Raw genomic sequence first — 12,505 nt, forward strand, 5'->3', positions numbered from 1 at the left:
AAAACGACGTCGTTTTGTACTTCTATATAATAAAAATAATAAAACTGAGATTTGGGGGAGTCAAACCCCGGAAATGTTGGTGAAAAAATAGCGCCTATACCACTATGCTACAACGCCTCATTGTGATTTATTATATGAAATATATATATAATATAAATATATATTATATTTAAAAACAAGCGGTTAGCGGATTTCCAAAACCCACTAACCGCTAACTGCAACCACCTAGATGGTTAGTAGTTTTTACTAACCGCTTTTAAAGGGGTTAGGCGGTTAGCGGTTGCGGTTAGGCGGTTTTAAATTTCACCCCTACTAATTTGGAACATCTGAATAGACAATTGTGATTGAATCTGATCCACTTCACAATTTTCCTGCATAACGAATGCACAGGGTTTCAAGCTTGCTATTATATCTGCATCAATTTAGCAAACACAATATGGGATCCCGTCTTTGAGTGGATCAGATAAAAAGATTATTGATAAAACAATGTTAAGAACCACACTTTTATCTCACCATATAAACATACTGTGTCAATCCATCATAGTTAAAAGTGATAAGATAAAAGTGTAATTTTTAACATTACTCATAAAATAATGCATCAAAACAAGCTATTCTCTAATGTAGGCTCTACTAGCATCGGTTTTATCGACCAAAATATGGAGAACTTTCATTTCAAACTAGTGTACCATCATTCTCTCTCTCTCTCTCTTTCTCTCTCTTTCCCCCCTCAATTAAGTCGGTCACAAAATTTCAATGTCACGGAAACTAGCAGACCATGACTCTCATCAATGCGATTTGTGCTTGCCTCCAAAATGCCCCATATAAGAATAAGATGTGTCCCAAAGCTGTACGTACAGAAATTTGGTGCTCCATCTACCGGTGGGGGAGGGGGCTCTGCCAGCAAAAACTACAACTGCAAAGGAGAACTTCAAGTGAGACTGTGATTGCAAGATATTTTCAGCAAGGGGAGAAGATGAGAAACTTACCAGTCTTTTGAAAGCATTTCCAACAATAAAAACTACTACAGTGACAACAATTGAGACTTGTGATCAATGCCACTGAAGATGAAAGTTCCAGACATGGGTAGAAATTGACTTGTTATCAGCTGTAGTGAAAACAGAGACACGTCATCACTTAATGGTGGATTTTGGGGGGTAACATAAGGTAAAAAGAGCTTTGAATACTTTTCATTCAACCAACTTTGGAACTTGTTGATATAGACAAATAGACCCTGTTAATAAGATAAGGCAAGAGAAATACCTTGATCACTTCTTGTGAAGCAATTCCTCCAATGAAGGCAGCAACTGCATGGAGCTCCGAAGCACCAAATCGGCACATCTCATTGATAAGATCCTCTGTCAGGGTTAAGCCGTTGCAACCTAAGTCGCTAAGGAGACCAACGGCTGTAGTCTTCAATCGGGAAATTTCCTCATCCATCCCTCTGTGCAACATTAACAATAGAGTCAGCAAGGAAAGTAGGGCTAAAAGGTACAATAAGAAGATTCTTCAGAAATATTTTCATTAGTATTTCAGGTGTTACCCATCAAATTGTCCAGGAAAACTGTTGTAATTAGCAGCAAACCGATCAACAGCACGAAGCAAAATATAGAACCCAACAGCTACACTGCAATTAACAAGAAAATGTTAAGGCTCTAAGGAAGGGAATCTCTTTCATTGTGTAACTTTCTCTTTCTGTTTTGGGTGTGGTCGTAGTTCAGTTAAATGTATTTTCATTTTGTTTTAACTCAGAAAAACTTGTACCAAAAAGAATATATACGAGTCACTTATTGGGGTATATAACAAAAATAGTTCAGAAAATGGTAAATTACATACTTTCTTAAGAATTGAACACTAAATTATTATCTGAAAGAATAAATAATAAATTTATGACACCTGTAATCTTCATCTGTCAGATACTTCTGTAACTCTGGTAAGATTGGAGAATTAAACTCATCCTCAATGGAGCGATACCTGCAAACCTACAAAGTGAAAATCAATATCTTATTGATGGCCACCTAGGCAAAAATAATAATCGAACATGAGTTGTTCTTTTCCCATATCAAATATATAGCAGGAAGGCCCATAATTAGCTAAGAGGAATAGTTGCGAGAGACATTGTCATCTAATGGGGAGAGATAGCAGTATAAAGTTAAAGAAGTACTAGAGTTGTGATCATATTTATAATTGAAAATACTTTGTAATACCAATGGGATAAAAAAAGGGCTGCAACTCCACACTTACTTTGAGTTTTCTTGCATTTCTACAGAAGCCTTTTAAGGTTGTCTTTGAGATGCTATTTGGATCTTTACCAATTTTCTTCAGAATATTTCTAACTCGTTGCTCAATAACAAGAACATCAGCCTCTGCCTTTGCTTGGTAAATATTCTGCAGATTTACGTAAAGCCTACAAGAGAGTTGATAAAGCTCTCATCTCAAAAAAAATGTTTCTTGTTTATATTTAACTCTGATGCCAAAAAAAGAAATGTTAGCATTATATTATGGAGAGATTTAGTTACTGACTCAGTTGAAGATGTCATATCAGGTATTGATCCCTCAAGGGGTGCCTCGCCACCGCCTTCATTTGCTATGAATTCCTAAAAAGTGAGGAAACACAGTTATATAACTTGAAGATGCACTTCACCATACCAAAAAGAACATCAATGTTAAGTTTCCAGAAATGATATACATATTTATGCCAGGATGAATCTAAACCCTGTCCAGTTTACCAAGAAAATTTTAATAGTTGACACGTTCAAACAACATAGAGATTGATGGTGATAGATGGAAGATTCTGTACATTCAAATCCTATAGATGACTGAGGCAATATTCCAGGGTGCCTCGAGAGAAACTTCAACAAATATTTCTTGCTGCCCCATCTTATGGAAAGAATCTAAGTATAAGAACAAAATCTCCACATTTTCCCAGGCACTTGAAACAACAGAACCGGCATGCACAAAGTTTTTCTGGACCACTTTGCAAAGTTGGAAAAAAAAAAAAAAAAAAGTAGTATGCGTCCAGTTCATCATATGTGAAACATGTATTTAATTCTATTAAAGTACATTTGAAAGGAAAAAGGATGCAAGAAAAAGCAGCACAAAAGCCAAGAACGCCAGATACCTTCTTAGAAATAAGCATTCAAATTTGTTCAATATGATGCCAGTTATACCAGATTCAAGCAAAGCAAACTAATAACTCATGTCACAAATGCCACTTGGATTCACAAACCTTCAAAGCAGCCACCATCACCCAAAAATCTGATGAATTAGAATCAACTTCAGCACTGCTATCATTAAGTATCTGTTGCAAATCTGGACCTGAATGCCAGAATTGAGAAAAAAAATTACACGCTTACTTATATGAAACCAATACAGAAGTCTTAACTTTTAGGTAGAAATCAAACAGTTCTTGGTGACAAAATCAAAAAAGGCATATTGCAGTTCCACATTAAAACTTCATAAGAACTCTTAAGTGTTTACAACCCCATAAGTATACCCTTTCTATTTGAATTGTTACGCAAGTTGGCTCTTTATCATGTTAGATATAAATATGTCTAGGGACCATGTTGACTTAATTCCATCAGTCATACTGGGGGCAGGTGACTCAAGTCCATTGCCATTCCAATTGTGATGCTGGTAAAAAAGCCAACCCAAATCCACCCCCATGTAATTGGAAGTGAAAAATAGGGATTCAGGGTATACCGACCACCTTGCCAACCAAGCATTTGGATATATTTATGCATTTTTTTAATAGTAACAGATCTGAAACCTTGAGTTAGATATTTATCCAACAAGAACATGTACTACGAGCAAAACATTTATGATGGCTATATAATCCATTCTTAATTAATTTCAACATGCAGTTCATTTTCTTCATCACAATATCCTAAAAAATCAGAACACGTGATTACGAAAATTATATACTTATTACCAATTCCTCGACGAGCAAAGACCTTGAAGGAGGCCTCAATAGCTTCTTTATAGTTATCTTCATCCATTGAAATCATCCTGGCTTTAAGAAGGTCCTAAATGTTTGAGACACAACTAAATCACATTTCTGAAAAGCAATTTTAGAAAATAATTAACAAAATAAAGAAGCCAGCATAAAAACTATGAACCAAACTGGTCAACCTTGAACTCTTTTTTCTCATCCCTGGTTGATGGAAGGCTACCGCCGTGGCTTTTGGCCCACTGCTCTGCCACCTTGACAAGAATGACTACATATGGTGTGTGCTTGTGGACCACGGGATCCTGCACATCTAAGTCAATGCTTTCTGCAAACCTAACACCCATAAATAGACGATTACAATCATTTAATCCATACATAGACAACAACAATCATTTATATGGAATGCAAGGTGGAGGTTCTTAGGGTCATAGTTATAGGCTCAGAAGTGTGCCAGACCAAATACCAACATATATTAGACAACCTGCACAAAATCAACCAAAGAAAAAAATATATAAAAATAGATTTTGTACCTCTTGAGCTCAGGCCACGGGTTATTTAACCGGAGGTCATCCAGAAAATGATCAGGCTTTGACTCGACCACGGTATGTTCCTACGACAAATTAGAAAAAATGGATATGTACTATATTGGTAGAAGTTCTCCAACAAATTTTGACTGAACAACCGCAGTCCCTACCTTAAAAGAAATTCTATGCAAACAGGTTATCGGTCAAAGGAATGTTGTCAGTGACTAATCAACTAACAGAATTTAATCTAGAACAGGGCTTTAGAGAAACCCCATTGGTCATCATTCGTGCATCCAAGTTTTCCATTTGGGAGGAACCATAATGTTGTTAAAGTATATTACCTTCAAACTGATTCTAACAAACCCAGTAAGGCCATAGGAGCGAGCAAAGATCAACATCACATTGGCCTGCCTACAGATTGTATCAAGCTTCACCATCGAGTCTTCCCCCAGCTGAAAGTGAAATAGAAAAACCCCGTTACATTTACTGCACTTAATTAGAATAAACAGAAAATCGGAATGCCATTGAATTATCCATCTCACAATGAAATTGTAAGTACAAGCCACCTTGACACTCATCTTTGTCTTTTGCGCACATAAAAGTTTATCTACACCCTTATGATAAACAGCAAAGAATGCAGTCTTGGCAAGACACTCACACAGATTGCAAAAAGAACCATAAGACATAAAGCCATGCATTCAACTAGACCACTTTCAAGGTTGAAAATGTACATAAACATCAGCTTCAATACCTGAGTAGCGACTACCAATGTAAACTGAGAAAAAAACGAGGGGTTCGTCTCGATCAACGCCTCTGGATATTCTTCTATAAACTTGGCCTTAACTGCATCATTCAGCTCCTGAAGAAACGAACAGACACATTGCGCCTTCGATTGCCCAACACTTGATTCATCCACTAACAACACAGCACAACCAAATAACAAGAAAACACAATTAACTCCAGAATGCAACTAACAAACTCTAATCTAGATCCTCTAGAGTTCAGATTTTGAAATTTTCATAATTTTTATTTATACTAAATCATCACTTATTACAAAAAATTTAAGCTTGTTAGAAAAGATTGAAGGTAATTATAGAATCAACTTTGATATCGGGACCTCTAATCTGGTACCATGTTAAAATACCACCTATTCAAAAGCTTAGGCTTGATAGGAAATGCTAAATTTAATCATTTAATTGATATTTTAATACTTTAATTTGTTGAATATCACATGACAAATGCCGAGTTGGTAAAAATCTGAACCATTTAATTCAAAAGAATTCTACGTTGGCTCATCCAACAAACTTGGCAAAACACACACAGAGAAGAAACATAGAAACATACCCATGAAGTTATTTCCAAGGTCCCCAACCTCAACCTTGGACCCATCAATCACAGTGATGCTTCCAACCCCGCCAAGAACAAGGTTCTTTAGAGTCTCGGAACCAGTAGGACCGCAATTGAGCAAACATATACTGGCTTTCTCAAGGGCTGCTTGTCCTTGCTCACCCCAGATCCTACAATTTTTCTCTTCATTTTAACCAATCCAGCTTCTCACCGTAGCAAAGAAACCAAAAAAAAAAAAAAAGAAGCAATTTTCTCTATCTATATATCTAAGAACAATCGTGCTTGTTTCTTTCCTTGAATATTTTAGCCACAGAAAACGAAAAAAGGTACTAAGCAAAAACCAAATTTTTGGTAAAATACCTTTTTTCTTTTTTTCTCGGGAAAACGGTTTCTAGGGAAAATAATTAACAGAACTGAGAGAGAGAAAAGTGAGTGGAGGTAAACAGTTAGGGCAAAGTAGGAAATGGTGGAATGTGAGGGGGGCAAAATGGTGATTGGGATGAGAAGAGTTGTCGGGTGTACCTGAGCTGACGATCGTATTTGGTTTTGGGCTCAGCCATTTCTGCTACTGCTTTGCGTTTTTGCGCTGTGTCTTTCTTTCACTGCTAATTCGCTTGGTACCTACGCAGACAGACTTGGGCGCTTTAGAGAGAAAGAGAAAGAGCTCCAAGGCAATACTTGATGCGGACGGGACAAGTAAGTAGGACGAACGGCGTCGTTTATGTCTATTCCCAGGCTCTATACGACATTTTTATGAGTATTGTCCACCACATGGCAATATTGCCAAACACTTTTAATTATTCATTGTTAAAAGAAAACTAAATAATAATATATTTTTCTAAGGAAAAAAAGAAATTAATAATAGATTCACAATGTCATGTCAATGTAATAATAGGATATTGGTGCGGTATATAGTATTACTCACACTTTATACTAGTAGCAAACATTAATCTCATAAGCAAATATTTGATTTAGAGGTTTCAAAATATAATTTTTAAAAACATTATCATTTATTTTTCAAATTTGTTCTCAAACGGGGTAAAATGTTTAAAACTACACATTTGATCTGTGAAATTGTGGGGTCAAATGCATTCCAAGTGACTTGAATTACAAATGGAATGATTTTTTATTTTTTATTTTTTTTATTTTTTGCTTTTGAATCTATATTAGTTGTCTATTTCAACCAAATTAAATCTGTCTTTTTAACTGTACTTCCATGTAATAAATTTTTAAAACCATTTACATGTAAACACTCATACACAAAGGTCTAAATAAATCTTCCTATAAAGAATATATTTAATGTGAGAAGTAGATGATGATCTCTCTCTCTCTCTGTCTCTCTCTCTCTCTCTGGGTCTGGACTTGATGGTAGTTGGCGTAGGCAAGTGAGACATTGAAGGAAGGAAAATAAGACAGGGAACACAATTGCAAAAAATCCTTGGCTTTTAGATACCATCCTTCAACAGATTTTACCCCAGCAAACAGGTTTCGTCAAGTATTTGTATTATTCTTCTGCAACAGTGTTTCAATAAAATAAAAGAAAGATGTTTTTCTTCAACAAGAGCTTTTGAAATGCCTAACCAAAGAATGTGGAATTAATAATATTATATGTAACAACTTATGTCAAATGAACTGAAAGGGAGACCCATTAGGGCAATTGAACTGACAATAAATAATTATTTTAAAAAATCTTTGTTTTATAAGCAAAATTTTCGAGCTATTGAACACCAAGTCAAAAATGTAAATATACCTTTTAATAGTTAAAGAACCACTAGATCTATTGATTCATCTCTATATTATTCATCAAAGCAAAAAAGAAGGGGTTTCAAATGCATAGCAAAGATATATAAATATAGAAAGCTTAAGCAAAGAATTGAACCAAATCAATTATTAGGCTGTTCATGTTTATAAAGTACATATCTAGAATAATCGAGTACATAAGCCAAGCCAGGTAGATTATTAGCCTATTGAGCAAGAGCAGGTTTGAGTAATCTAAGAGAAAAACAAGTTTGAAAAACACTGTTTAAGCATATTTTTTGTGGATTTGGAAAATGCTTGAGTTTCCTAATTAGTCTCATCCATAATACCATGCATCGAAATTCAAGACTCCTGCCTTCTCGAATACAAATGGGCAACATTCCAAATTCACCCTACTCTTCATCATACCCCCCATATCTAGGTTACCTTCCTTCTCGAAAGTTTTCTTTAGCATGTTTCTCAAAATGAAACACATAACTGCACTTCTAGATAGCAAGGGAGAGAAGTACTACAAATCCCACACACACACACAGTGGGTTAAACCCTGAACCTCGCCCAAATGAGAGAAATAAAACTAAGCTACAAAACCATTGGGAACATGATACCAAAAGCACAAAGAAATCAAGTACTAATATGATGCTGCCATCCACTGTTTTTACTGAACTTCATCAACTATACAACCAACCATTTGATGATAAACAGAAACTAATGTATAACTAATTCCTCCAAAAAGAATACTAACCCTTGATGTAAAACTAGCCGAGCATTACTCAACAAATGGAATTTTTAATTTGCATGAAGTTTGAAACTACAGAAATAATGCATTCTGAGATTAAAACTAAAATGCAATGCAAAACATGAAGCTAAAAAGCATATCTGGTACACTGTTAATAGGGACTCAATCTTTACAAGACAAACTCCAAAGTCATAACAGCAATCTATGAATGCAAGACCCATCAACATAATCAAGCCATGTCAAGTTTAAAGGCCTACTATATCACTACTAGCTTCGTACTTCATGTCTTCAAAATGGAGCTGCCAACTGCTAAAACACACACGCAAACACGCATACAAACATCAACATCAAAATAGCTTGAGAAGTTAAAGCATGTCAACAACTTGATAATATACAACTTGTGTTATGAATTTCATCGTGTCTACTGACAAGGGTATCAAATCTCACCTGCGGTTTCCAATTCCAACATTGCTCACCACTAACTCAAAACCAAATGCAAAAGCAGATTGAGCGCTGAAATGGTTTCGCCCAACTGAAAAACAAGATATATCTCTAGACATGAACGCAAATCCAACTTGTTAATTTCAATCAGAGAAAGCCATTAATGCTTGGCACCATGAGAACCCTTCCACGTGAGCTCTCTCTTCTTATCATACCCAAAGATAACTCTGGTTTCTCAAGAACTCAATATATGTTGCAAAGCTAACATGTTAAGATGCTTATATCAGTAAGCAGACTAAAAATTCCAAAACAACACTAAACAAGCAAAAGCAAGACTACCAAAGCATGCTTAGAAATTAATCTCGTTGCGGAATAGTGCATTTAACTCGATCATAAAGTAAATAGCATACTGGGAGAGGCCCAAACCAAGTCAATTCAAAGTCTTCCCTTTCCAGCATCACATTGAGAACCAATTGTTTTTAGCAATCAAAGCCTCTGTACTTGCAATTATAGTAAAATTCGGTCAAAATTACTTAACCAATACACCATCAGAATCAACATTAAGCTCATTCATGAATAACAACAATTAGAACTTCAAGAACTCAAAATATAACCAGAATAAAATCAGGATCTGAAATAATAGATCCAAAACTGGAAATTTTTTTGATGAATTTATTATTAATTTCAGTTCTATCTAAGAAATTCTCTGTGCACATTGTTCATCAAAGTGCCACCAACTACAAATAGAAACCGCTCTACAACATGAAAATCCCTCAGCAATTTCGACAGATTGAAGAACTAAAAATGGACCTATTCCGTGTCAATGCGCTACAAGAATGTCACTACTGAACGCGTCCACCACCGGATCGGGCGAGTCCGGTACCGGGCTCGGGCTCAGGAACAGCACGGACTTGGCCGCCGCGAGCCTCTTCCTCTGCGGGCACCGCGGCCCGTAGATCCTCCCCGCAAAGCACGGCACGCCGTCGATCGCGTTGACCGGCGACTGCTGTTGACTTCCGGCATTCGCAGTCGGGGACGACGGCGGGGTCGCGCGGTGTAGAGAGATCTGAAACGATGCGTAGAGAGAGTGGAACGACGAGTTGACTCGGTGAGTCCGGGCGCTGATTCGCGAGTCGCGGATTTGGGCGAGAGCGCCGGGCTTAAGGTATTTGTGGAACGGCTCGGTCCGGTTCGGGGAGGTGGAGAAGGAATTGGTAGAAGCTCTGAGCCTGCGGTTCATGGCGTGCAGCGAGAGAGAATTGGATAGAATAGGGTTTTCAGTGAGATTAGGGTTTGTGAGGGGGTAGGGGGGAGGGGTTGGGGCTTTTAACGAGGAGTGAGATAGGCGGGAAAGAAATGGAGGGAGTGGAGGGGAAGGTGGGGTTTGAAAGGGCGAGTGAGGGCTCAGGCGCGGGAGTGTGAATAATGGCTCTTGCACTCGTGACCTACTTTGCAGGAGATTGTGACGCGTGGATGTGTGGTCCTCATGCAGTTGAACGTGAACTAGACGAAACCAAACCATTTTATTCATGTTTGTCTCACCCACCAGCCCAGTATATTTGTCATATTATCAAAAAAGCATTTCTCCGGTAATTTAGGACTATTTTTATTTATTTGTATTTGTTTTTTTTTTTTCTGTTTTATGATTTCTTTTTAGAGCTTAATGAGGGAGAAGTTGCTGTCGTTTGATAGAAATTTATGCAGGAAATTCTTTCAACCCGACCAGTTTATAAATTTTTATTCGTCCAAACAAAAAATCATGTTTTTCTCATATATTTAATGGACACATAGCATTTTATAGAGTATGATTTTAATATAAAAATTTCATCCAACTGAATTTGAATGAAATTTATGTCTATTGCTAGTCAATGATAAAAAAACAGGTAAAGAACTAGACTAATAATTCTGGTTATGACCAAAAATGTTGTGACTTGTGTTAGCATCTTCTATTTTTTGATGTTAGGGGTACCAAATTTTTTTATCAGGAGAGTCTTACCAAACTGATGTGTAGTTAATTTATTGGTACCTGTTACATTTTTTTTTAATTAATTGTCTTTTTTTCTCTCCAATAAATGAGTTACGCATCAGTTTAATAAAATTCTCTTGGTAAAAGATTTTGTACCCCAAGCATTTCTCAAAGGAATATATATCCTCAAGCAACTCTTTTGCTCTTTGAAGTCTTCTTTTAAAATCTTCTCCTCTTCTTTGTAAATGGTATGAGAGCTACTATACTCTTAGAAAACTTATTGAGCGTTTGTAAATTACTATTTGTAAGAATATGTAATCAAGCTCATAAGGTATTGTTGATACACAATTTCCGGGATGGTGACATGGCACGCCTTCAGGTGATGCGATCGGCTTCGGTGATATCCCAAACTACACACAGAAGAGAAGAAATAGGATTAGAGCCCCCGGTGGTGTCCCGGCGGGGGAGCTCCGATGCCTAAGTTAGAAACTGAGGAAAGAGTGTTTAAGCAATCAAAGTTTTCAAAGCCAAAATTGCACTTACCTTTGATGGAAATCGAGAGCTGTATTTATAGGCATGGAGTAGAGTTTGTTTCCCGCATATCTTGGGACTCTTATCCCTGAATATCTGGTTTGCAGTTATTCTGATAAGAGGAATCTTGGGATAAGGTAGTAAAGCCTTCGTTTGAATTACATCGCCTTTTTGAATTTGAATAGCCTCTTATCCCGCTAGTACAAGGATTGTTTGTAGAAGGCTTCTTTCGAATGTAGGATAATGTTTACTGAAATTAGTTTGAATCTTTGCATATCCTTAACTGTATAATGGCAACTTTACCCTTAGTATTTTGATTTGTTCGCATTCGGAGTAGTGTCTCGGATTTAATATCCGACTCCTATCCGAGGAAATGTCTCAGTGTCATATCCCGAGACCGTGCTGGTTTACGAGGCCTTCTCGGGGAAAGCTATTCCGAGGCCTTGTCGGATATTCCGTTTAGTCAAGATCGGGTCTGGAGTCCATTGGGTTTCAATAGCGGATCCATGACCCAACAGGTATGTTCATACTTGAAGCAAATATATCTGTATCATTTTATATTGTTCTGTTCTATTTCATATCTTATTGATTATTATTATTATTGTGTGTTGTTACATTTATAATTGAAATAAAACTCATATACCAGTATTTGCTTCAAGTTTTTGAACAATTCAGTGAAAACACTTCAATAAAATTGTCAAGCGAAGGTAAGGTGATAAAGCCAAGGCAGCTAGATGGAAAAAGGAATATCCTGAAATCATATATATTCATATTGGCCTAATCCAGAGAGTGCCGCACAACTGGGAGAAAACTTTTGTTCTCTCCCTCTCCTTTCCCCAACTCTTCCCCACTCCCTCCTTTCTTTTTACTTACTTTTCTTTTGTTATAGGCTCAAGCGTTACCGTGCCGGGTATGCCGTCTATCATTTCTACCGTGTATTTTTTCGAGGTTGATGGGGCTCTTAGATCGGACTGTTCAAAGCTCAATCTACTTCACTTCGTCAGACCTACCTCGACACGCGCCCCTCCATAGCATGCACTGGCCCCGCTTGCTTCCAACATCACTTGCCGCTTCTGATTCCGACAACCCTGCGACGGATCGTGACTCGCACGTGCCTGTGCGTGGTTTTTTTGCGCTCTTGCCAGAATCATCTGGCAGCCTTCCTCCAGTGATGTTTTGTAGACTTTTGTGCATTTTCTTTATTTTTCCCATTATTTTTCGTTTTCTCTATATTTTGTGGTCCTGGCCTGTTAAGT

At 37.1% G+C, this 12,505-nt stretch overlaps 2 protein-coding genes across 2 annotated transcripts; both read right to left on the bottom strand.

Annotated features, from left to right (window-relative positions):
• Positions 1–532: 532 nt before the first annotated feature.
• LOC132182711 (NEDD8-activating enzyme E1 regulatory subunit AXR1) lies at positions 533–6,476 on the bottom strand. The gene is made up of 15 exons (XM_059596030.2): positions 6,340–6,476; positions 5,815–5,987; positions 5,222–5,385; positions 4,812–4,922; positions 4,477–4,556; positions 4,129–4,279; positions 3,929–4,022; positions 3,227–3,315; positions 2,521–2,594; positions 2,242–2,404; positions 1,894–1,979; positions 1,541–1,624; positions 1,261–1,441; positions 987–1,105; positions 533–913 (listed from the first exon to the last, which is right to left on the bottom strand). Exons 1-14 carry the CDS (start codon positions 6,375–6,377, stop codon positions 1,022–1,024), a joined length of 1,572 nt encoding a protein of 523 aa, XP_059452013.2. The 5' UTR covers positions 6,378–6,476; the 3' UTR covers positions 533–913; positions 987–1,021.
• Positions 6,477–9,362: 2,886 nt separating this feature from the next.
• LOC132183235 (uncharacterized) lies at positions 9,363–10,044 on the bottom strand. The gene has a single exon (XM_059596638.2). It carries the CDS (start codon positions 9,990–9,992, stop codon positions 9,573–9,575), a length of 420 nt encoding a protein of 139 aa, XP_059452621.2. The 5' UTR covers positions 9,993–10,044; the 3' UTR covers positions 9,363–9,572.
• Positions 10,045–12,505: the final 2,461 nt, after the last annotated feature.

Source organism: Corylus avellana, chromosome 5 (assembly GCF_965113065.1).
Source record: "Corylus avellana chromosome 5, dhCorAvel1.hap1.2, whole genome shotgun sequence".
Lineage (NCBI taxonomy): Eukaryota > Viridiplantae > Streptophyta > Magnoliopsida > Fagales > Betulaceae > Corylus > Corylus avellana.

What these genes read in the sequence shown, in the direction of transcription:
- LOC132183235 (XM_059596638.2), bottom strand. Translation starts at nt 9,992, where the DNA reads ATGAACCGCAGGCTCAGAGCTTCTACCAATTCCTTCTCCACCTCCCCG.
- LOC132182711 (XM_059596030.2), bottom strand. Translation starts at nt 6,377, where the DNA reads ATGGCTGAGCCCAAAACCAAATACGATCGTCAGCTCAG. An exon ending in TTGTTAGAATCAGTTTGAAG is followed by an intron (nt 4,557 to 4,811) that starts GTAATATACTTT and finishes AATTTGTCGTAG; the next exon opens with GAACATACCGTGGTCGAGTC. An exon ending in CTGACAGATGAAGATTACAG is followed by an intron (nt 1,625 to 1,893) that starts GTGTCATAAATT and finishes TGTTAATTGCAG; the next exon opens with TGTAGCTGTTGGGTTCTATA.